This window comes from Carcharodon carcharias, chromosome 16, assembly GCF_017639515.1.
Source record: "Carcharodon carcharias isolate sCarCar2 chromosome 16, sCarCar2.pri, whole genome shotgun sequence".
Taxonomy (NCBI): Eukaryota; Metazoa; Chordata; class Chondrichthyes; order Lamniformes; family Lamnidae; genus Carcharodon; species Carcharodon carcharias.
This window is the reverse complement of record NC_054482.1, coordinates 13,153,530-13,176,179: the sequence shown is the minus strand read 5'-3', so window position 1 is coordinate 13,176,179 and position 22,650 is coordinate 13,153,530. Positions and strand designations below refer to the sequence as shown.

The following is a 22,650-nucleotide window of genomic DNA, read 5'->3' as shown; positions in this document are numbered from 1 at the left end:
ATTATAGCATATTAGATACCTCATCCATCTCCCATGCTGGTACTACCACCTGAGGTCATTGCCTGCATAAAGGCTTGTGAGTGCGAGCACAACCCCAGGAACCCCTGATTCCGCCTCTCCATGAGATTCGCCACTCTCTCAATGGCAGAAGCAGTGTGCTCGGCCATGAGGGTTAACACAGTGTTCATGCTCTGCATGGACTCCTCCACAACCGAGAGCAGGGCACTCAGACCCTCATGGATCTCCGTCAGATCCTCCCACACATTCCGCTGAACGTCCAGCATCTGCCACCTAATGGACGACTCCAGAGGCTCATCATCTGCCTGCGACTCAGCATTGTCCTGGTTTCCAGCAGTCCTCCGATTGCCGGCGCTCTGGGCATTCTCTGCCTTCGCCTGCTCCTCAAGCAAGCGTGAAGCGCCCTCGCCACTTTGCGCTGACATTCTAGCCAATGATCTAATGCCTGCTGAGGTGCTGGTATCTGTGCTGGTTCCTGGTTCAGAAAGCAGGTATGATGCGGGTGCATCTGAAGCCCGGTGGTCCTCTGGTGTCAAGGGTGGTTCTTCGGGGTCCAGAGAGCAAGTGCGTGCTGGCAAATCTAAAAGGGAGAACAAGGACATGTCATTAATTAAAGTCATCACACTGTCACTGTGCATGCCAGGCACCCTGGTGAGAAAATGGAGATCTGCATCATGGTGCCATCATCTTTCAATGATCAATGGGAGATCCAAGTTTGAGGGTTCCATTAATGATGAGACTACACAAGAATGTTTGCACAATCTGACACTGTCACCTCTGTGCCCTGCACTCTTACCTTCAGAGACCCCTGCCTCTCCACGACCGGCTAACAAGGTGGGTGGTGGCTCTCCAGCTCCAATGCATCCATTTCGTACCTCAACATCATGATTAGGAAGTTTGAGGGGGCCTCCACCTGTCCTTGACCTCTCAGTGTTGTTATGGTTCCCCTTCTCCTGAAAGGTCAGAGGAACATTGATTAATTCACGCTGTGCCTGCAGCGCCATTGCAACCTGGCCAATCCCACCTGAGGGACACCTTGAAGGGCACATCCGAGTCGTGGCCCTCGAGCCGCAAGGCACTCCAGCCAAGCAGCCAGGGCTCACCCCCTTGGCCAGCTCCGGCATCATTGACAGTTGGCACTCAGACACTCTTAACAACCCCGAGCTCCACCGGTGGGGGGGAGGGGGACAGCGGCCAGCCCTTAACACTTCTCCACAAGTGGTTGATCCATGCCACCGCAGTACTCACCCTTGCTGAGTGCAGGTCGTTAAGCTTTTTGCGGCACTGCACCCATGTTTGTCTCTCAAATTTGTGACTGCTGACCTCAGCTGTCACCTCCTCCCAAGCTCTTTTTTTTAGTCTGGTGCTAAGGCCTCCTGCTTTCATCCCTGGGAACGAGGGTGTCCCACCTGACACCCACCTGCTCCATGAGGGCCGCGAGGCACTCGTCTGAGGAACGGGAGGCTGGGTGCCCATCTGACCCGCCTGACGTTTCCTGCCGCTGGTGAAGCCATTGCTCCAGTCGCCAGCGTGAAATTGTGGGCGGGGACTCGTTTCCCGACTGCTCCCGGGACTGTTGATTGCACGTGCCCAACAAGGGAAAAATTCAGGCCATGGAGTGGAGATCAGGTGGATGTTAAAAATCTCTGTGGCACTGTTGAGAAGGGCAGTGAGTTCTCCAAATTGTCCTGACCAACGATTTTCTCTCAACCAACGCCATGTAAATACTATTCAATTATCTCAATACTGTTTGTGAGAGAGTGTCAACTTCCAGATTCACCCACATAACCGTAACAGTACTGTGAATATTAATTGTATATAAAGCACTTTTGGAATCTTTCTGAAAGCCGCAATAAGGTTCTATGTGACTGGAAGTTCTAGCTCTGCCTTCTTAACAACTTAACTAGATTTGTACAAAATGTTGGAAAAGCTTACATAAAAAGATCAAGCTTACGTATAAAAAAGTAAATTTGAAAAAAGAGTTAAGCTTGAAGATGATGCTTAGAGTATTAAAGCTAGTATAGCATCAAAATTTGAACGACACACCAGTTTTGCAGTATAGTAAAAATGCAGTTGAGTGGAGTAACATGACCAACTTGTAATATTACTTGCAATAAAGTTCCTGTATTTCTAAGGAATTGTAACAAAGCATCAATAATATGAACTAACAATTAATTCTAGCACCCCCCCCCCCGCTTCCACATCAGGCACACATGCCACAGGTCTGTCCCTTGTGCTCCTTCCCGCTGGGCCTCTCCATCAATACCCCGACACCACCACGGCCTCATCTCCCCATTGTGTGACCCCCGCACTTACCTGGTCCTGGGCTTCAGAATCTAAGGGCTGTTTGTAGTCCCAGTCCTGACCAGTGCTGCCACTGAGACTACAGCCAATCAGATAGGCCGACAACTCTCAGGTATGGGAGCCCTCTGAGCATGAAATGGCTGTGGGGTTACCATGATCACCCCGACTTTGTAGGCAGTGAGGCGAGAAACCCCACCATCCGAAAAATCCTGCTCTATGGCAGATTGAAAATATCCATCCCAATTTTGAAATTAAGGGTTATGGAACCAAGGTGGATGGTTGTATTTAAGATAAAATAAAACAGAAGACCATTATAGGCTTGAGGGGCTAATGGCCCCCTTCTGTTTCTAATTTGTACTTAACCTATGTGATTAGCAATGATAGAATTGTTGAGTGGCTGGTTCCTAAGATGTAGGAAAACGTTCCTGTGCCATGTGTGCTTGCTCCTGTATAAATGGAAAGATGCATTTGACTCTGCCATAGTTTCTTCAAGGATTGGTGCTCAACAGGTTAATCCAAAGCTCATTCCAGATTCCTTTGAACATTAAAGCTTTACTCACATTTGGATGTGGCCAAGCAGATGAAGCTTGCAAAACCTGGATGAGGAACTCGTGGATAATAGATTTGAAGTAGTTGATCAAACTTTTCACAATAACATGAACCACATTTTCTATGGCACTTGATATTGTTCCTCATGATATTTGCGGAAGTGATTTACAGCAGATTGCTGGTTGCTCTAAGGAACATGGGCACAAGTAATTCCTTCAGCTCTGAAACAGTCCTATCTGTAAAAGCATACACATCATAAAGCTTCATGTTCAACAACATGAGTTTGATGCAGTTCAGACTTGTAGATTTTATATTGTAGATTAGCAAAAGGATAAGTGACTTTTTCTGCTCACATAAATCTTTCCACCTGTCTGATGGAGTGCTCTTGGAGTAAAAGATTTCTGATAACCTGTTTGAAAGTGCTTGTTCAGATTTTCATAGTAATTGAAATAGGAAGAGGAGTGGGAAACAGTGTTCTCACTCAGGAATGACGAAGTTGATATAACTAACAAAAATGTCCTGGAACTACTTCCTGAACATAATAGATCATCTTAGTGCTGACTTGTGTGTTATCAGACTCAAACTGTTATTTCCAGTATTTCTTTAACACATTATCACCTGGAATCTCTCCATGCCAGAAGTTCAGTTCACTGATAATACTGCTTTGTAGTTAAAATCCTGCAGAAGGACTTCAGCAATGGTATATGATTAACTGGTCTTGGATTTTATCCATACATAACTGATGCTGAGATTGTTACAGGTAACCAACCAGAGGCATATTTTCATCTCATGTACCTCTAACTCCATCTCATTTTAAACTTGAAAAGTCATCAATTTCCTGTGAGATCTGCATTTGCTTTGATAATAAACAAAGCTTAAGGACAAAGAATGCATTAAAATTGGACTCTGCCAGTCTGGCATCGGCAACTTTATATAGTTATGTCCTGTGTGCATTCACAACGATGTTTATCGGCGATATGGAGATCATAAAATTGGGATGGGGGTGTGGAAACAGAGAGAGAGAGAGAGAGAGAGTGTGTGTAATTGGAAAGATACCAACATTGCCATAGTGTGAAGTTATTAAAGTTTATTTTCCAAACATAGGAATGAAAGAAAATTGCAGAGCTTGAATATACTACATCTTGTTTAGAACTTCTAATTCGTTTCAAAAATAACAACGTGCTGAATGGAAAACACTTACCCATAAGAAAACCTGTAATAAGGGTAGGTTATGTTCTTGACCTGTAACTTTACATTACAACCCAATGGCTGCCTTGAATCTAATTGGCCCAAAATTTTTTTATTAACTCTCATTTGGCGCTTCTCTCTTCCCAATCCTTGCTGTGAGCAAGGGCAGCGAGAGGGAGGGTGGAGAGAACAGGAGATGGGCGAACAGGAGGGTCAGTGAGCAGAAGGGAATCCAGAGGTGGCAAACGGGAAAAAAAGTGTGTATGTGCACAAACAGCACAAAACGGAAGCAGCGCTATTCCCTAACAGCGTCAAAAAGAAAATACGCTATTAGAACACACTTTACATGGGGATACCTGTACTTCTAGTAATGGCTCCTTTTTCCAATTTTTCTTCCTTAGAAAACAGTGGAACTTCTTCAAAGTAAGCTTCTTACTGACAAAATACAGACAGCCTCTTAAGGGAATAAGTAGGTAACTTTGATCGAGGTTAAACAAATGACAAAACATCATGATATTCCATAGAAAATTCTTATTTTATTCAGGTACACCACGTCAAGAGTCCCTTTATTCCCCAACTTTCTACGGTAGTGGACTAACATACAATATATTACAAAGCACTGGAGGTGGTGGGAATAAAAAGGGAAGTAGTGAAAACAAAATTTAAGAAAATAAATTCAAATCAAGTCTTTCACCAACAACAAAAAAAGGTTACCTGCACCATGACAAAACAAGAAAGGACCACTTTGGTCAAACGGAACAGTAGAACAATGATTTATACTTCTACTTCAAGTTTAACTCCCCATTCTGTAGTAGCCAGTAAAACCCTGAAAATATGTAACAGTTCAGAAGTTGGCCGAAACATAAGCTTGTAGGCGTTTGGTCTTTCCGCTAGCAAAGCCAAATTCAAGTATTTTAGGCAAAGGCAAAATACTGTAGATGCTGGAAATCAGACACAGAAACAGAAAATGCTGGAAATACTCAGGCAACATCTGTGGGGAGAAACAGAGTTACCATTTCACATCAATGACCCTTATGGGTATTTCAGCATTTTTTGTTTTTATTTTGAGTATTTTAGAGTGGGACCAGGCAATCTACGCAAAGCTTCAAATAGTAGAGTTAGCAAGCATTTAATCTTTCCACCTTTTCAAACAAAAACGTTGACATACACAACTATTAATAAGGAAACTGGTTAAGGATTAACTGATCACAATTTTAGTAAGAACAGTGATGTTTATATCGATTCCTAGGAGCAGAGGGTTAGAGAAACACAAATGATCCAATACATGAATGATATTAACCCATATCACTATATATTCCCTGTAAAGAGAAAGTATTCTGACATTTATAATCCTTCCACATGTAGGCCTTACTTTAGGCAACTTTAGTTGCATCTACTACACTCAGAGCTGCCATTTGCTTTTCAAATCAATAACTCGGAAAATACTCTTTATGGCTTGGCACTACTGGTATTTAATGTTAACTCCTAAATTCCTGCACTCGATGTTCCAAAGAAAACATGGAAAGTTGACACTAAAGAGGCCCAATATATGTCTTAGCATTGAAACGGAAACTCAAACAAAAAAGTTAGTGTTGGTTTATCCTGAACTTCTTTAAAAAAAACTGTCATCAATGCATTTTAACATGTGGGTTGATTCTGGAGCAGAATCAATCAGTCAGTTGATTTTGAGCACAGGACATTGTGTGTAAAAAAAGAACTGTACAAGTAATAAAATTTCAAATCTGGACCCAAAATGCTGGAAATATGCAGAAAAGTTGCTTAGAATTTGTAAAAGGCAAAAAAATGATTGTGGTTGGGTGCAACCTTTCACCACAGATAGGAATTGAAAGTAGTTGTGAGTGTAATGGAAATTCAATGGGTAGGGGTGGGTGGGAGGTGTCAATTGGGGGAAAACAAAGACAGAATTTGTTACCTCCTTTGTTTGATTGCATTAAGAGATTCCACTCATTTTCCAGTTCCAGTGAAAAGATTCAGACCATAGAGTTAATCTACTGAAAACTGGAGGTGATCAAGTCAAGGCAACAAAATAGTTAAAGGAATAAGGAGAAGGTAAACCTTATTATTAAATTGACTTTTTTTTTAAATGGACAAGAGGGAATGAAGGTTCTAACTATTAAAAAGGCAAATTTTAAGACCTCTATCAGGAAAGAGTGAGTGACTGAGTGTAAGAGATTGGACTTTTGGGAAGTTAGTGGAGGCACAAAATCCCAGAATTATTTCGTTTTAAAAAAACTGGATGTTGTCAATGTAAAAGTGGAGTGGGGAGTGAAGATCTTTCTGGATAACTGAATTAATATGGCTTGTTTGGTCTTCCTCCTTCGTAATTATCCTGTGATCTTTCTTTTGAAAAAAATTCTGCAAATACATAGTAAATCCATCTTCTCATTATTAGTTTAACCTTTTTCAAATTGAATGATGGCTTAACAAAAGAAGTATCAGTGACTTAGAAATTGCAGGTATTAAAGAACAATTGCTTTTAGTCAAACAAGTCCAATTCAATAATATCATCTTTTTCAAAAGTGATATTTTACTGTAACACTTAAGTGTTGGGCCCAGTATATTCCTAACCCACTGAAGAATTTAATCTCCCTTTCGCCACCCCCACAGGTATCACAAATGCATTTTGCATTCAGGCCAAGATCTCCAGATATAAATATTATTGGGGTAATAACCCCCACCTCCTTAAGGTACACTGCTGAATTGCAAACACTGCCACCCTCTCCCTCAAAACTACCTAGGAGTATCTGCAATTTACATTAAAAATCAATCCACTGGCACATCATGGTTTAGAAGGTAAAACCATTCAGTGCAGTGAAGTTCAATAACGGTATGTCTCTTAAATATTGCTACACAGGCATTAATACCCAGATTTCTGTATTATAGTCGCAACAGTGAACACTTTGCTCTTAATTTGTTTCCCAAAGCAAACATTCGACAAAAGGGCGATCACAACAGGACAAGATTTGCCTTCATTTTTACATTTCCAAACTAAAATGTATTCCATTATTGGATTGTATTTCTTAGTCAGAGATGCTTGAGCACAAACATTTAATAGAATTTACTGTCAAAAAGCAGGATGTCACTTATTTTAAAGTTAATGCAATAGACAAAAACTCACTTGGCAAAATTAAATGCTTCAGAAAGAATTCTGTATTGTCGCCAGAAAAAGTAAAGCCGTAATTTTATTTTGAACAAATATTGTAAGACGTTGGCTGGCTTCCCCTGCCCAGAAACAGTAAATAGTAAAGTCAATGCTAAACTTCAGTAGAGGGTTTCTACTGCTTGGCCTTCGGTCAGTGTGGTCTGCTGTTGGAATCCGAAGTGTCTCTCTTGCATGAAACAGTGTAGCCATTCAAATAACCATTCTGACGCTTGCTCAGCCCACCATTGAGAAGGTCTTGGATATGCTGCACTATCAGGTTTATGGCGACTGGAGGGAAGAATTGGAAAAATTCTTTAAATAAACTGTAATTAATACTAATATATCACTGTGTATACTAAGCCCCTAATGATATACACTTAACTAGTTCCTCTGCCAGAAAGTCCCTCCATCACCACCTCTGCCTCCCTCTTGCCGCCGTGAAACCTTTAAACAAATAATTTTATAATTTTCATTGACTGGAGTTTAAATAAAAAGTACTTTTATTCTAATTTACTGTTCCAGGTTGCAATGGATAGAGATAAATGAATCCTTGAGGAAATGCAACAGACATAAACACGTGGATGATGATCACTGGTTAAAATTATTCCATTCACATTATAGCACAACTGATAGGGTGGTAGAAGCACAACTCTTGCCCTAGCTAAAACAAGTACTGCAAGGTCTATGGAAAAGTAGCATCAGCATAGCCTAACCAAATAAGAGGTAGAACACTCAGCCAAGACAAGACGGATTACTTCATGAACCAGCATGCTGAATGCTATGTATTAGCAAGCATTTTTCCTCAAGAAACAGTATTAGTACTCCATAAATTTCAGAATTGCTATCTGCTCAGACTGAAAAGCTACAGCTCAGTCTGGCGAGTTATTCCATCCATTTCAACATGTTCAAATCTGAGGTGGTCATGAGCTGCTTTCATTAATGCACTGATAACTTTTCAGGTTTATTTAAAATTAATATTCCCACATTATAAAGAATTCTCTCAACACAGCATTATTCCCCCAATGCGCAATGTTATTGAGTTGTTCAGCAACTGGGAACGTAAGACACTTGTCTTCATTGCATATAAAGTGAGAATGTTACCTGTGAGGAATTAAGACCACAACTGTATATTTGTTTAAAACAATCAGAGAGATATGCTCATTGTCCAGTTTGAATTTTTTGAGAAAGCCTAAAGACTAAAAACGGTTGAATCCATGTCTGTCTGTGACCCTGAACAAAAGAAACTACCTTGCAGTATCAGAGAAACTCGTACCTTATTATCCCTGAAGAGCCACTAAGGAGCATCCCCCCACCCCATCTCCAAATACACACACCGAGCGCTGCACAGACCAAATTCAAAAGAGAGCTATACAAAGACCATCTGCATTTCATAACCCAGGCTGGCCAACAAGAATCTGCTCATCGGCTAAGACAAAGGGCCCGTCAATCTTCCTTTCAATTCTTAACGGTTGAGACATTTAACAATCTCGGGGACCCAGATGAGGGATACATATCCTTTGTCAAAGAGAGTGTGGGGAGATGGGAGTCATGGGAGATGGGCCTCTGGCTTGTGGAACCAGTGATATTGCCTTGCTGAACTGCAAAGCCTCAATCTGCTTTTTTTAAACCATTGGACTAGCAGCCTCACAGACAAGGAGCTCTGACCCAGGTTGGACACCTGGCTCCATCTACACTGCTTTTGCTGGAAATTCTGTATCATTGCCGAGAAGACTGAGTCATCTCTGCATGCCTCTCTCATCGTGTGAAGTCAACGCCACGAGAAAAAAGTGAATGTTATAGCATCAGTTTTCAGCTTGCTGACCTCTGTGAAGGAATACCTCATTAAAATTTGATTCTGGACTCTGGAACCCATGTGAAACAATATTTCTTTTCTCTGTGGTCTCTGCACTGTAAATCTCTCTTTTCTCCATCCATCTTTTTATGGTATGAATGCAAAGGAGGCAACGTTACAGCCCTCCTGCATTTTGAGTGTGTGCAAATAAACTAACCCTTGGAGTTCATCCTCCCAAGTTTGCTGTGGGATTATTAATTGAAAATTGAAACACATCAAAACCGAAGGGTCGTGAAATATGCCACTGCTCATAAAGGAGGGGCAAATCAAAAAACACTTTTCTGTTTATGGACAGGTGACGACAGCCCTTCTGTCCGAAACATATCCTTCTGGGGTGGTCTAGGTGGATTTCTCAACACCCTGCTCATATTATACAGGAACAATTGTATTAGGGGGTGGGCAATGCTGTTGGCAGAAGGAAAAGTCAGTTCTTTAAAATGGTCTAAATTCGAAAAAGTTTAAAGCTCAAATATCAAAACTACCTTTATTCAGGTAATTCCAATCAACCTGATAATTGGCTTCACAATCTAAACAAGCTACCTGCCACTTGCAAGTGGGCTAGCTGTTCCTCCCTTGAACCAGCCTTCAGCAAAATGGCTTGGGGAGGCAGGATTGTGCTGGCAAACCGGTAGGCTGGCCAGAGGTATGGAATTATGCGTCTGCCTGCCTCCACTCTCACCCACACATCAGGGCAAATATTCTGCACAAAATCTCAAGCAGCAGCGTTTCCATGGTGATGGAAGCAGCAAATTCAGCAGTTTGCCAGCTACCATTTTTGTGGCTGCAGTTGGGTTATGGACTCAACCATCCAGTGCAGCTCAATTAGGTGGATTTTGCATTGCTGATCTTTCCAGATGGTTTGCATCCCAGTGTTTTAAAATAGGCGAGAACATTGAAGATGCCCTAATTATAATTTTCCAAAGTGCTCTATTCGGGAACTGTCCTTTAGTATAGAGAATTGCAGAAGTAATCTGCTATAAGAAAGGAGAGGGTGGAGGGGATGATGAAATTACAGAATTATAGCCTAACATTTGTTTTCAGGAAATGAGGGATGATTGACTGAACACCTTGAAAATTTTCAGGTAATCAGAGATAGCCAGCATACATTTTTAAAAATGTAGGTCATGTCCGGTGATCCGTATTGAAATTTTCAAAGAAGAGGTGACTAAAGTACTGGACAGGAGAATGCCTGTGGTTGTTATTTAAATGGAATTCCAGAAGGGAGAGTAGGACGAGGGCGAGTTGCTCTTACAATGAGCCTGCAGGGAGATGATGGATTGAATGGCCTCCCTCCCTCTGTGCTGTAACCATTCCATGGTTATAATGGCTAGAAATCATAAAGGTGCAGGTACATGGACGATTGAAATGCCACGGACAGATACAGAAAATAATAAAAAAAAAGGCTAATGAAATGTTTTTTTTACATCCAGAGGAATTGAAAACAAGAGGTTGGAAGTCATGCTGCAGGTATTCAAAGCCCTTGGTTGCACCACACCTGGAATACTGTAAGCAGTTCTGGGCACACACCGTAGGAAGGATATGCTGGCCTTAGAGGGAGTGCGGCCAGATTCACTAGAATAAACCTAGACTCCTAGGGAGAGAAATTATACAAACCAGGATTGTATTTGGTGAAAACTAGAAGGTCAAGGAAGATTTGATTGAAGTTTGCGTGGTATTATGGGGAACAGATATGGCACATAGGGACAAAATATTTCCACTGGTTGGGGAGTTTAGGGCCAGGCAGCATTGTTGCAAAATAGTGTGTTCACTTGATGTTCCAAAACCTGCCATTTCAGATTTCTGATAATGGATCACTCCATGGATAGACTGAGGGCATGAAGTAGTTCTCTGGTGTAATCTTAAAAAAAATGTATTGGATTGCACTGGATACCAATCTGGAGTGCCAGCTGAACACAACATGAATTTGGGAATGAAACTTTAATTATCCTAGTTTCAACACATACTACCACCATAGTCCATGACTTGAACACTTTCAATACCCCGTCAAGATGGTTCTCCTAAAATACTATGACTAAATTCAGTGTTAGAAGTTCAAGTCCAGGTGGTGAACCAATGTTGATTTGTTAGCAGATACATGGAAGCAAAAAAGGTTCAAAGTACCATAACTGATTTCACCCAACAGCTAGTAATAAACTATGAAACAGCTACCCTGCTTCAAGGGGGAGGGATTCTATAAACATTATTAAAAGCAATGAGAAGCTTCATACCCAAATTTTCTGCTCCTCTTGGAATGATGACGTCTGCGTACTTTTTAGTCTGTTTTGAAAAAATAATGTTTATTTGATGGTGTATCACAAAATCATAATAGATTAAATAGGGAAGAGCCCCAAGTTTATACATGTGGCACGCATGCAGTAGAATGAATGAAGCATAGTTAAAAAGGGGATTAGTTAAGGCTTTTGTTATTCCGCATATTGGGAAATGATGACATAAAATGGAGTTTTAGACATCAAAAGAATCTTGTTCTTGATTATATAGCTTACTTAGATAGTCATGACACAAAATACACCTTTAAAGATTATTTTAAAAAATATTTTATAACAATAACTTGCTCAAGTTATAATACATGCATTTTTACAGTAGTATCTTGGCATGTTACAAATATCTTTGAAAGTAAAACTCCATAAGTCACTGTAAGCAAAAGCTTTCTTTTTACAATTATATAGAATCCACAGGCCACTTGGCCCAACTGGTCTATGCCAGTATTAATGTGCCACATGAATCCCCTCCCACCCTATCAGTATATCGTTCCATTCCTTTCTCTCCCAGCTCCTTTTTATGACAGCTGTGGTTCAGTTGGTAGCTGTCTCGTTTCCAAATCACAAGGTTCTAGGCTCAAGACACACTCCAGGGTCTGAGCACAAAAACTCAAAGACTCATACTCCAGTGCAATACTGAGGGACTGCTGCACTGTCGGATGAGACAAACCAAGGCTCCATCTGCCTGGTTGGGTGGGCATAAAAACTCCCAGTGCACTATTTTGAAGAAAAATGGGGGAGAGCAGTGTCCTGGAAATTATTTATTCCTCAACATCACATCATCAGCTTGTCTGGTCATTATCAGATTGCTGTTTGTGGGAGTGTGCTGTGTGCATATTCACTGCCACATTTCCTACATTACAAAAAGGTGACTACGCTTCTACTCAATGGCTGTAAAGCGCTTCAAGACTGCCGGTGATTGTGAAAAAGCAATATACAAATGCAAATCTTTTTTTCTCTCTAGCCTCCCTTTAAATGCCTCTATAATTGCACAAAATGTGGGCAACTAATGTGGTTAGCAATTTTTAAAAGCATAAAATAAAGCCTCATTTCTAAAAAAAAAAGGTTTCTCTGTAGCTGAAGTAACCATGTTGGTAAAAACTTTGTTTTATTCTTTGCCAATTTGACACTTTCTATCTATCTATCTAGTCCTGCAATTTATTTTTAATGTAATTAAAAATGCAAATATAGGGTTTGAGCAGCTTTACAAAGAACAAAACTTCACGAAACAAAAACTGTTTGTAGTTTTGCATTTAATTAGTGGCCTCAGCAGCATTCAGATATGTGAACTCAGTGTACCACAGCTCACTTAGTTTGCTACTTTTGTTCTTAAATCAAGGTCTGTTAGATGGCATTTCCATCACCTACCTTGGGCCAGCACTTAACATGCATTTTGTTTCTCGCAGCAGGCACAAGTAAAAAGGACACTTTGATATAATGTCATGACAGATTAAAAAATGCTGCAATTCATTTTTGAAATGAAAATTTAGACATATTCCTCAATTTTACTTACAACAGTGCCTGGGTGATTTAAAAAAAGGAATAGCCACAAGGTGCAACTAGCTCTGTTTATCAAGTGCAGAGGTATTTAATCTAATAATAGCACATGGGATCCACTAAAAACATGGGTCTCCAATATTTCCTAGATTCAAAAGGTTGGGTTCTTTATGCAGCCACTGGCAGAAATATCACAGTAAAAAGTGACTCAAAACAGGGAAGGTCATTAAGAAATGCATCATGGTTATGGGAAAAAAAACTTAACTATTGCTGAATGACAGATGGCATAGTTCTCATCTCCATATTACAGAAAGGACATAGAAGCAGAAAGTGCAAAAAAGAGATTGTTAAAGGATGTTGCCAGAACAAAAAGTTGCAATTATCATCATTCAAGCCATGGCTCTTTTCCTTTAGAAAGAAGATGAGAGGTGACCTGTAAATGTGGTTTGATGGGGCTGTCCCAGAGATGTTTCCATTTGTTGGGGAGGGAGAATAAATATAAAATAGTCACTATTAAATCTAAATGAGGAATTCTTTACTCAGAGTAGTTAAAATGTGGAACTTGCTACCTCAGTGAATAATATAAATGCATTTAGCCAAGTACAAGAGGCAGAAAGGAATAGGGAGAAATGTTGATATGGTGGGATGAAGTAAAGCGAGTTGGAGGAGCCAGCATGGAACATAAACATTGACAATGAATGGCTTGTTTCTGCACTGTAAATTCTATGTAAGTAGTTTGGATTCTGGGGCTGCCTTGAGACAGTCAAATCACATTTCATTTAGAACCCTTACTGCTGGCAAGGGAAGAGGCTAGTATTTTAGAATGGTTTGATTTTAAAGTAAAATCCCAGAACTGCACTATCTGGTTACATTATCAGAGTAGCTTTTGTACTGGGATTCACTGGCCTCAAGGTGTTTAAGGAGTTTGCAGTATCACAACAGGAAATCCAGATTTCTTTTCACGTCGTCTGTATTTCAATAGACCCACATTCCAAACATGACATTCCTGCTGATAACAAAGGGCTTTTGCTGTATGCTGTACCTTTGGTTATATAACTAGGCCTTTTAGAAGTTTTAAGGCACATGATGGAAAATAATAATAAGGCCCGTAATGGAAAATAAATAGAGCATTTTAAAAAGCTACTGAACTATGTTCAACTAAAAAGCCAAGGCCATAAAAAGCAGTCAATGTTTTTTTGAAGCAGCAATAGGTCATATCCTGTTAATCTTCTTTCAAATGGTAACCACAGAAGACGAAGACAAGCAGATAACAGTTTACTTAATATTTCAGAAAGCATTTCTGCACAAGAGCGTTTATAAAGAGAAGGAAGTTCTTTGGAACGATGACCATTAGTTAATGGATTTGAAAATATTGCTCAATATACAGTAGGCTGCAAGGATAAACAGCAAACAGTACAGTTCATCAAGATCCCTTGTTTATACAATTCTCCAGTACTATAAAATTGCTCGATGGTCAAGCAATGTGAAGAAAATGTTTTTAAGGGTCAACTCTTATTGATTTGGCAGGAAATGTACACAATAAATGGGCTTCCAATCAGTTGTGGAAAAGAAGGATAAAGATTGGACTGATTAAGCAGTCAATTCAAGCCTGTTATCAACCAGGCTATTTAAGTACTGGACATTTCTCAAGGGTATCAGATTACAAAACACAGATTATTCTAACTATATAAAACTGATAATGCCTGAAGCAGTTTCTAAAACATTGCAAATGTAAATTTGGGCACACTCCAGAGAGAAGGAATCATAACCCTGGGAATGCAGTTTTAAATGGGGTTGGTTAAGAAAGTATATGAGCCAAGTTTTCAAATAAATATTTAAATAATTGTGCCCACAGTGATAGAATGCAAAACTGAAAACAAGCATAATTGAAAAGGGATTAGAAAACATTTTCTTATGGGACATGTGAAAATATATTAAAAAGTACACGATATATCCTGGATTCTCAGACCATGGAGGAGTCATGAATGCATTTTGGGGTTGGGTAATGTTGAACTGACACTCTGGAAGCTTTTTAAACACACCTTAAGGCGTTAGTGGGGTTTAAAATAATGTTCAAGATTTTTATTTTCTTGGAAGCTTTATTTAATCTTGAGTTGGATGATAAAAATGAATAGATTGGAATTCAAAGCAACTGTACTATCTGTAAGGAAAGGGTAAATAGCCCTGGGGCTCCAGACATGTTAAAATCTCACCCATTTTGTACATTACCCATTTAATCATGACACGGATATTGGTTATCAATGCAGGCCAAATACAACAGCAATTCAATGCTGTTTGGAAGTTCTTGTTTCTACACTGTGTCAAATTCATGCTGTTATTCAACTATGAGGACCATCATAGCCAAGCTTGTATCTTCTGATATATATGATTTAGAATTGTAGATATTTGTCATAAGATAGTTATCAATATATTCAAATTTCCCACCCGGGAACTATGGTAATTGTTGGCTCTCATTAAAAACAGCAAATTCTTTTGCCTTACTGCTAAATGCTTTCTACTACTTCAAGCTCCATATATTTGGTGTATCAGTTTCATTGTATCCTACAGATTTTTACTAAAACCATATTTTAAAAAGCACATTTTAGTGACAAATCTTCTCTCTTAGCAAACTCTCTAAATCACTTACTACTCAGTCATGGCAGCTTCAGTAACAGAAATTAAACAATAAGCTACAAATGGTAAAAGCAACAAGATGACTAAACTTCCATACTATGAAGAGGCAACGGGGAGTTATGTTTACGCAGAGTGGTTGCTTAACACTCCATATTATAGAACCTGAACTGAATATTACATTGATGGCTCCATTATACTTACTGGGAGGCAGAATTCTTCAAAAGCTGGCTTGACAAATGTTATGTACTGTGTTAAAACTTGTTCTAGGTCCCGCTGCCTTTCGCTGATGTCTCTTAATACTGAAACAAAACAAGAGACAATGCTTAGTGTAGAGTTGCAAACTGAGAAATATTCACTTCAAAAATCAGCACTCAAAACAAAAAGTAATATTTCTCTAATTAAATTTTTAGTTAACCATGTTCTACTTTATTATTCTCAAGATGTGAAAGTCTGCAATTCTTTCAACCAGCCAGCAGTATAACTAATTGTTTTTCGTTTATGGGAAAGGTCAAATGTGCATACATTTAAGAAGTTGCATACAGGTTGCACAATATATTTTAGCACAAGTCCAATGAGCCACAGGCTTGAAACTCAAAGGGAGCACCCAATCTCAAGGAAATGAAAACAAAGGGGGTAAGGAACAGTTACCCACCATACCACATGCAAATTAATATTTATAAAGTATTAATTACGGAAGCCTAAACTTAAAATACAAAATGCTTTAAAAGACATTCAACAGTTTTGCAGTGTTATCACTCCACTTTCAGTTTGCCCAGCATTGTAATCAAGGCGCGAGTGAAAATCTAAATCTTATAATTAATAGTATTTACACAATTGGGTCAGTTGCTCTATGCAAATCACATGACAAAAATATTGACTTGCCAAAGTGACATTAGGCAATGTTTTAGTGAACTTCAACTTTTAAACTCCAGTGATGGAATGTCACATAAACAAGGACTTCTCTTTAGAACAGAAAACAATATTTCCACGCCTACAGGAACAAGCTGAATCCAGATGAATATTGTTCAAGTAAATAGATTGTCAAAACTTCAAAGCAAAAACAGTAAAACACAAGAGAAAATTGAAAAACATGTAGGCTGGGTATCAGGTTCTCAGGTGATCTCAGAAAACATGAAACCGGACCACCCGGCATTGACCTAGGAAATGGAAACGACAACAGCAATCTCAGCCCTGTCAACCCTGCAAAGTCCTCCTAACATCTGGTGGCTGGTGCCAAAATTAGGAGAGCTGTCTCAGACTAGTCAAGCAACAGCCTGACATAGTCATCCTCACGGAATCATACCTTACAGACAATGTCCCAGGCACCAGCATCACCATCCCTGGCTATGTCCTGTCCCACTGGCAGTACAGGCCCAGCAGAGGTAGCGGCACAGTGGTATACAGTCAGGAGGGAGTTGCCCTGGGAGTCCTCAACATCAACTCCAGACCCCATGAAGTCTCATAGCATCAGGTCAAACATGGACAAAGAAACCTCCTGCTGATTAATATGTACCGCCCTGCCTCAACTGATGAATTAGTGTTTCTCTATGTTGAACACCACTTGGAGGGAGCGCTGACGGTGGCAAGGGCGCAGAATGTACTCTGGGTGGGAGACTTCAATGTCCATTACCAAGAGTGGCTCGGTAGCACCACTACTGATTGAGCTGGCTGAGTCCTAAAAGGACCATACCTGATAGGCTGGGTCTGTGGCAAGTGGTGGGGGAACCAACAAAAGGGAAAAACATACTTGACCTCATCCTCACCAACCTGTCTGTCGCAGATACATCTGTCCATGACCGTATCGGTAGGAGTGACCACCGCACAGTCGCTGAGGAGATGAAGTCCCGCCTCCACATTGAGGATACCCTCCACCGTGTTGTGTGGTACTATCACTGTGCTAAGCGGGATAGATTTTGAACAGATCTAGCAACTCAAGACTGGGCATCCATGAGGTGCTGTGGGCCATCAGCAGCAGCAGAATTGTATTCAAACACAATCTGTAACCTCATGGCCCAGCATATCCCCCACTCTCCAATTCCCATCAAGCCAGGGGATCAGCCCTGGTTCAATGAAGAGTGCAGGAGGGCATGCCAGGAGCAGCACCAGGCATACCTAAAAATGAGGGGCCAACCTGGTGAAGCTATAACACAGGACTACTTGCATGCCATAAGCAAATGATAGACAGAGCTAAGCGATCCCACAACCAATGGATCAGATCTAAGCTCTGCAGTCTTACCACACCAAGTTGTGAATGGTGGTGGACAATTAAACAACTCACTGGAGGAGGAGGCTCCACAAACATCCCCATCCTCAATGATGGAGGAGCGCATCACATCCATGCAAAAGATAAGGCTAAAGCATTTGCTACAATCTTCAGCCAGAAGTGCCGAGAGGATGATCCATCTCGGCCTCCTCCAGAGGTCCCCAGCATCACAGATGCCAGTCTTCAGCCAATTTGATTCACTCCACGTGATATCAGAAGGCACTGGATACTGTAAAGGCTATATGCCCTGACAATATTCCAGCAATAGTATTGAAGACTTGTGCTTCAGAACTTGCCGCACCCCTAGCCAAGCTGTTGCAGTACATCTACAACACTGGCATCTACCCGGCTATGTGGAAAATTGCCCAAGTATGTCCTGTACACAAAAAGCAGGACAAATCCAACTCGGCCAATTACCGCCCCATCAGTCTACTCTCCATCAGTAAAGTAATGGAAGGGGTCATAACAGTGCCATCAAGTGGTACTTGCTTAGCAATAAACTGCTCACTGACGCCCAGTTTGGCTTCCGCTAGGGCCACTCAACTCCTGACCTCATTACAGCCTTGGCTCAAACATGGACAAAAGAGCTGAATTCCCAAGGTGAGGTGACAGTCACTGCCCTTGACATCAAAGCCACATTTGACCGAGTGTGGCATCAAGGGGGCCTAGCAAAACTGGAGTTATAGCAATCAGAGGGAAAAACTCTCCGTTGGTTGAGAGTCATACTTAGCACAAAGGAAGACGGTTGTGGTTGTTGGAGGTCAGTCATCTCAGCTCCAGGACATCACTGCAGGAGTTCCTCAGGGTATTGTCCTCAGCCCAACCATCTTCAGCTGCTTCATCACTGACCTTCCTTCCACCATAAGGTCAGAAGTGAGGATAATCGCTGATGTTCAGCACCATTCGTGACTCCTCAGATACTGAAGCAGTCCATGTTCAAATACAGCAAGACCTGGACAATATCCAGGCTTGGGCTGGCAAATGGCAAGTAACATCTGCAAGTGTCAGGCAATAATTATCTCCAACAAGAGAGAATCCACCCATTGCCCCTTGATGTTCAACAGCATTACCATCTCTGAATCCCCCACTATCAATATCCTGGGCACTACCATTGACCAGAAACGGAAGTGAGCTAGCCATATAAATACTGTGGCTACAAGACCAGGTCAGAAGCTAGGAATCATGTGATGAGTAACCCACGTCCTGACTCCCCAAAGCCTGCCCACCATCTACAAGGCACAAGTCAAGAGTGTGATGGAATACTCTCCATTTGCCAGGATGAGTGCAGCTCCCACAACTCTCAAGAAGCTTGACACCATCCAGGACAAAGCAGCCCACTTGATTGGCACCACATACAAACACTCACTCCCTCCACCGCTGACGCACAGTAGCAGCAGTGTGTACCACCTACAAGATGCACTGCAGGAATTCACTAAGGCTTCTTCAACTGCACCTTCCAAACTCGTGACCACGACCATCTAGAAGGACAAGGGCAGCAGATAGATGGGAACACCACCATCTGTAAGCTCCCTTCCAAGTCGCTCACCATCCTGAATTGGAAATATATTGACATTCCTTCACTGTCGCTGAGTCAGAATCCTGGAACTTCCTTCCTAACAGCACTGTGGGTATACCTACACCACATGGACTCAGCAGTTCAAGAAGGCAGCTCACCACCATCTTCAAGGGCAATTAGGGATGGCCAATAAATGCTGGCCCAGCCAGCAAAGCTCACATCCCATAAATGAATGAAAAAAAATCAGAGCTCAGGCTATAGAGGTGTAACTTATACCGCCGTCTCAACTAGGGCTGCTTATGAATCTGACCATGTCTTAAATGCCCCTGACAATTATACTGCAAAACTGAGAAACCACTGTTACTTAGCATCCACTTGGTAGTCGTATCTCGTGTCCTTCATGCTTTACTGTGCTCCAAATAGTTGTTTTGTCTGAAGTTTTACTGTGTTCAATAAACAAAATCAAACTCTCTCCTCTTCACTAATAAGCCAAACATGAGGTCCAAGTGAGCCCCACAGCAACCATCTGTAGATGTACAGGATCCAGACAGGTGATGGTGCTGCCAAGAAGATGCGTCAGCAGCTGGATCCTGCACAATGCCTCCTCCGGGTAGTGCAATGGAAGCCAGATGATTGCTTCTCTCCAACAATCAGGTATGTCACATTCTGAAAGCCTATCATGCTGCTTCACACCAAAGGGATGGTGGTGATCGTTCATTTGCTACATTCTACTCTGCATCTTTGGAACTAATTACAGGGCACTACTGCCTACCATTAGGCAAGATGGAGGCAATAGGTAAAGAGATTTTAAGTTTTTTTTCTCCTCCAAAATAGAGTAAGCAAAACAACACCACCCAACCCATTTACCCCATTTTGGCTCTCATCCCTTCTCTTCCCTTCCAGAACCACAATAGGCTTCACTTTCCACCCCATCAGCTTCCACACTCAAAGATCATCCTCTGCCATTTCCGCCACCTTCAGCATGATGCCATCTTCCCCTCCTCTCCCCTTTCAGAATTCTGAAGGGACAGTTCCCTCTGCAACACCCTGGTCCACTTTTCAAACATCCGTAACATCTCACTCCCTTCCTATGCAATTGCAGGAGGTGTGGCATCTGCCATTTTACCTCCTCTTTTCTCACCGTCCAAGGCCTCAAACACTCGTTCCAGGTTAAGCAACAATCTACTTGGTACTTCTTTCAATTTAGTATATTGTATTTGCTGTTCACAACATAGTCTCCTGTGGAGGTCATGTGCAGATTGGATGATCGCTTTGCAGGACACCTCCACCCAGTGTGCAAACATGATTCCAAGCTTCCAGTTACTTGCCATTTAATTTACCACCTTGCTCCCATGCTCACATTTCTGTCCTTGGCCTGCTGCAATGCTCCAGTGAAGTTCAACGCAAGCTCAAGGAACAGCACCTAATCTTCTGATTAGGCACATGGGCTTCTGAGCTTGACAAGAGTTCAGACCATGAACTCTGTCCCCCATTTTGATTGTGTTTTTATACCACGGGGTGGTCTTAATCTTATTTTTCATGTTTCTGCATCGGACAGAACTACTCATTATTCTGGCATTTACATTCACTCTGGACAAATGCTTTGTCTCCTAACAAACATCACCACTCCCTTTGCATTTTGCTCCATGACATCTTGGTCATTTAATTTTTCTCAACCATTTCCCTATCCCATACTTTCCCTTTTGTTCTTCCTCCCTCTTTTCAATGGCATAAAACCCATCATATTTATACCCTCCTTCAGTTCTGAAGATGAATCATATTCGAATCAAACATTAACTCTGTTTTTCTCTCCACAGATGCTGTCAGACCTGCTGAGTATTTGCAGAATCTTCTGTATTCATTTTAGGCAAAACAAAAAACTGTACTCACCCTTTCCAGATTTCCTGTCTTTCACAAACATAGCATATAGACTCCGATGTCTACAGCACAGGAGGCCATTCAGCCCAATGTGTCCACGTCAGTCAACAAAGATCTGACTACATTAATTACATTTTCCAGCGCTTGCACCATAGCCCTGGCAACGCAAGTAAATATCTAAATACTTCTCAAATGTTACAAGAGTTTCTGACTCAACCATCCTTTCAGGCAAAGTTCCAGACCCTCATCACCCTCTGAGTGAAAACATTTCTCCTCAACTTCCCTCTTAGCCTTCTACCTCTTACCTTAAATCTATGCCCCCTGGTTATTGACCCATCTACTAATGGAAAAAGCGCTTTCCTATCCACCCATTATATGCCCCTCATAATTTTATACACCTCCATCAGGTCCCTTCTCAACCTTCCTTGCTCCAAGGAAAACAACCGCAGCCTATCCAATCTTTCATCATAGTTCAGATCCCCCAGTCCAGACAGCATCCTGGTAAATCTCCTCTTCACCCTCTCCTGTGCAATCACATCCTCCCTATACCGTGGTGACCAGAACTGCACTCTACTCTAGCAGTACTCTAGTTGTGGCCTAACCACCGTTTTATACAGTTCCAGCATAACCTCCCTGCTCTTGTTTTCTATGCCTCGGCTAATAAAGGCAAATAGCCCATATGCCTTCTGAACCACCTTAGCTACCTGCCCTGCTACTCTCAGGGATCTATAGATATGCACACCAAGGTCCCTCGGATCTTCAGTACTTTCTAGGGTCCTACCATTCGTAGTGTAATCCCTTGCTTTGTTAGCCCTCCCCAAGTGCATTAGCTCACACTTTTCCAAGTTGAATTCCATTTGCCACTGCTCTGCCCACCTGACCAGTCCATTCATATCCTCCTGCAGTTTACGGCTATCTTCCTCATTTACCAACCTACCAATTTTCATGTCATCCGCGAACTTCTTGATCATACCCCCTTCATTTAAGTCCAAATCATTTATGTACACTACAAACAGCAAGGGCCCCAACACAGAGCCCTGTGGAACACCACTGGAAACAGACTTCACCCTCTGCTTCCTGTCTCTCAGCCAATTTTGGATCCAGTGTGCCACTTGCCTTGGATCCCACAGGCTCTTACTTTCTTGACCAGTTTGCCATGAGGGACCTTATCAAAAGCCTTGCTAAATTCCATGTAGACCACATCAAATGCAATACCCTCATCAACACTCCTGGTTACCTCCTCAAAAAATTCGATCAAATTTGTCAAACACGACCTTCCCTTAAATCCATGCTGACTATCCCTGATTAATCCGTGTCTCTCCATGTGCAGGTATATTCTGTTACTCAGAATTCTTTCTAGTAACTTCCCCACCACCAATGTTAGACTGACTGGCCTGTAATTTCCTGGTCTATCCCTTCCCCCCCTTTTTAATAATGGGACAACGTTAGCAGTCCTCCAGTCCTCTGGTACCTGACCTGTGGTCAAAGAGAATTTGAAAATTAATGCCA

General features: G+C 41.5%; 1 protein-coding gene across 3 annotated transcripts in view; it reads right to left on the bottom strand.

Moving 5' to 3' along the window:
• Positions 1 to 4,575: 4,575 nt before the first annotated feature.
• Positions 4,576 to 22,650, bottom strand: part of uck2a (uridine-cytidine kinase 2a) — a 73,202-nt gene continuing 55,127 nt past the window's right edge. For 2 of the 3 annotated variants that reach the window (XM_041208180.1, XM_041208179.1), the window contains 3 exons: positions 15,686 to 15,783; positions 11,303 to 11,351; positions 4,576 to 7,510 (listed from right to left, as the gene is read on the bottom strand). In XM_041208180.1, the coding sequence (XP_041064114.1) occupies positions 7,374 to 7,510; positions 11,303 to 11,351; positions 15,686 to 15,783 (284 nt within the window). In that variant the 3' untranslated portion in view covers positions 4,576 to 7,373. Of the gene's footprint in view, positions 7,511 to 7,604; positions 7,667 to 11,302; positions 11,352 to 15,685; positions 15,784 to 22,650 lie in introns of all 3 variants that reach the window. The other variant, XM_041208182.1, reaches the window with a different exon arrangement.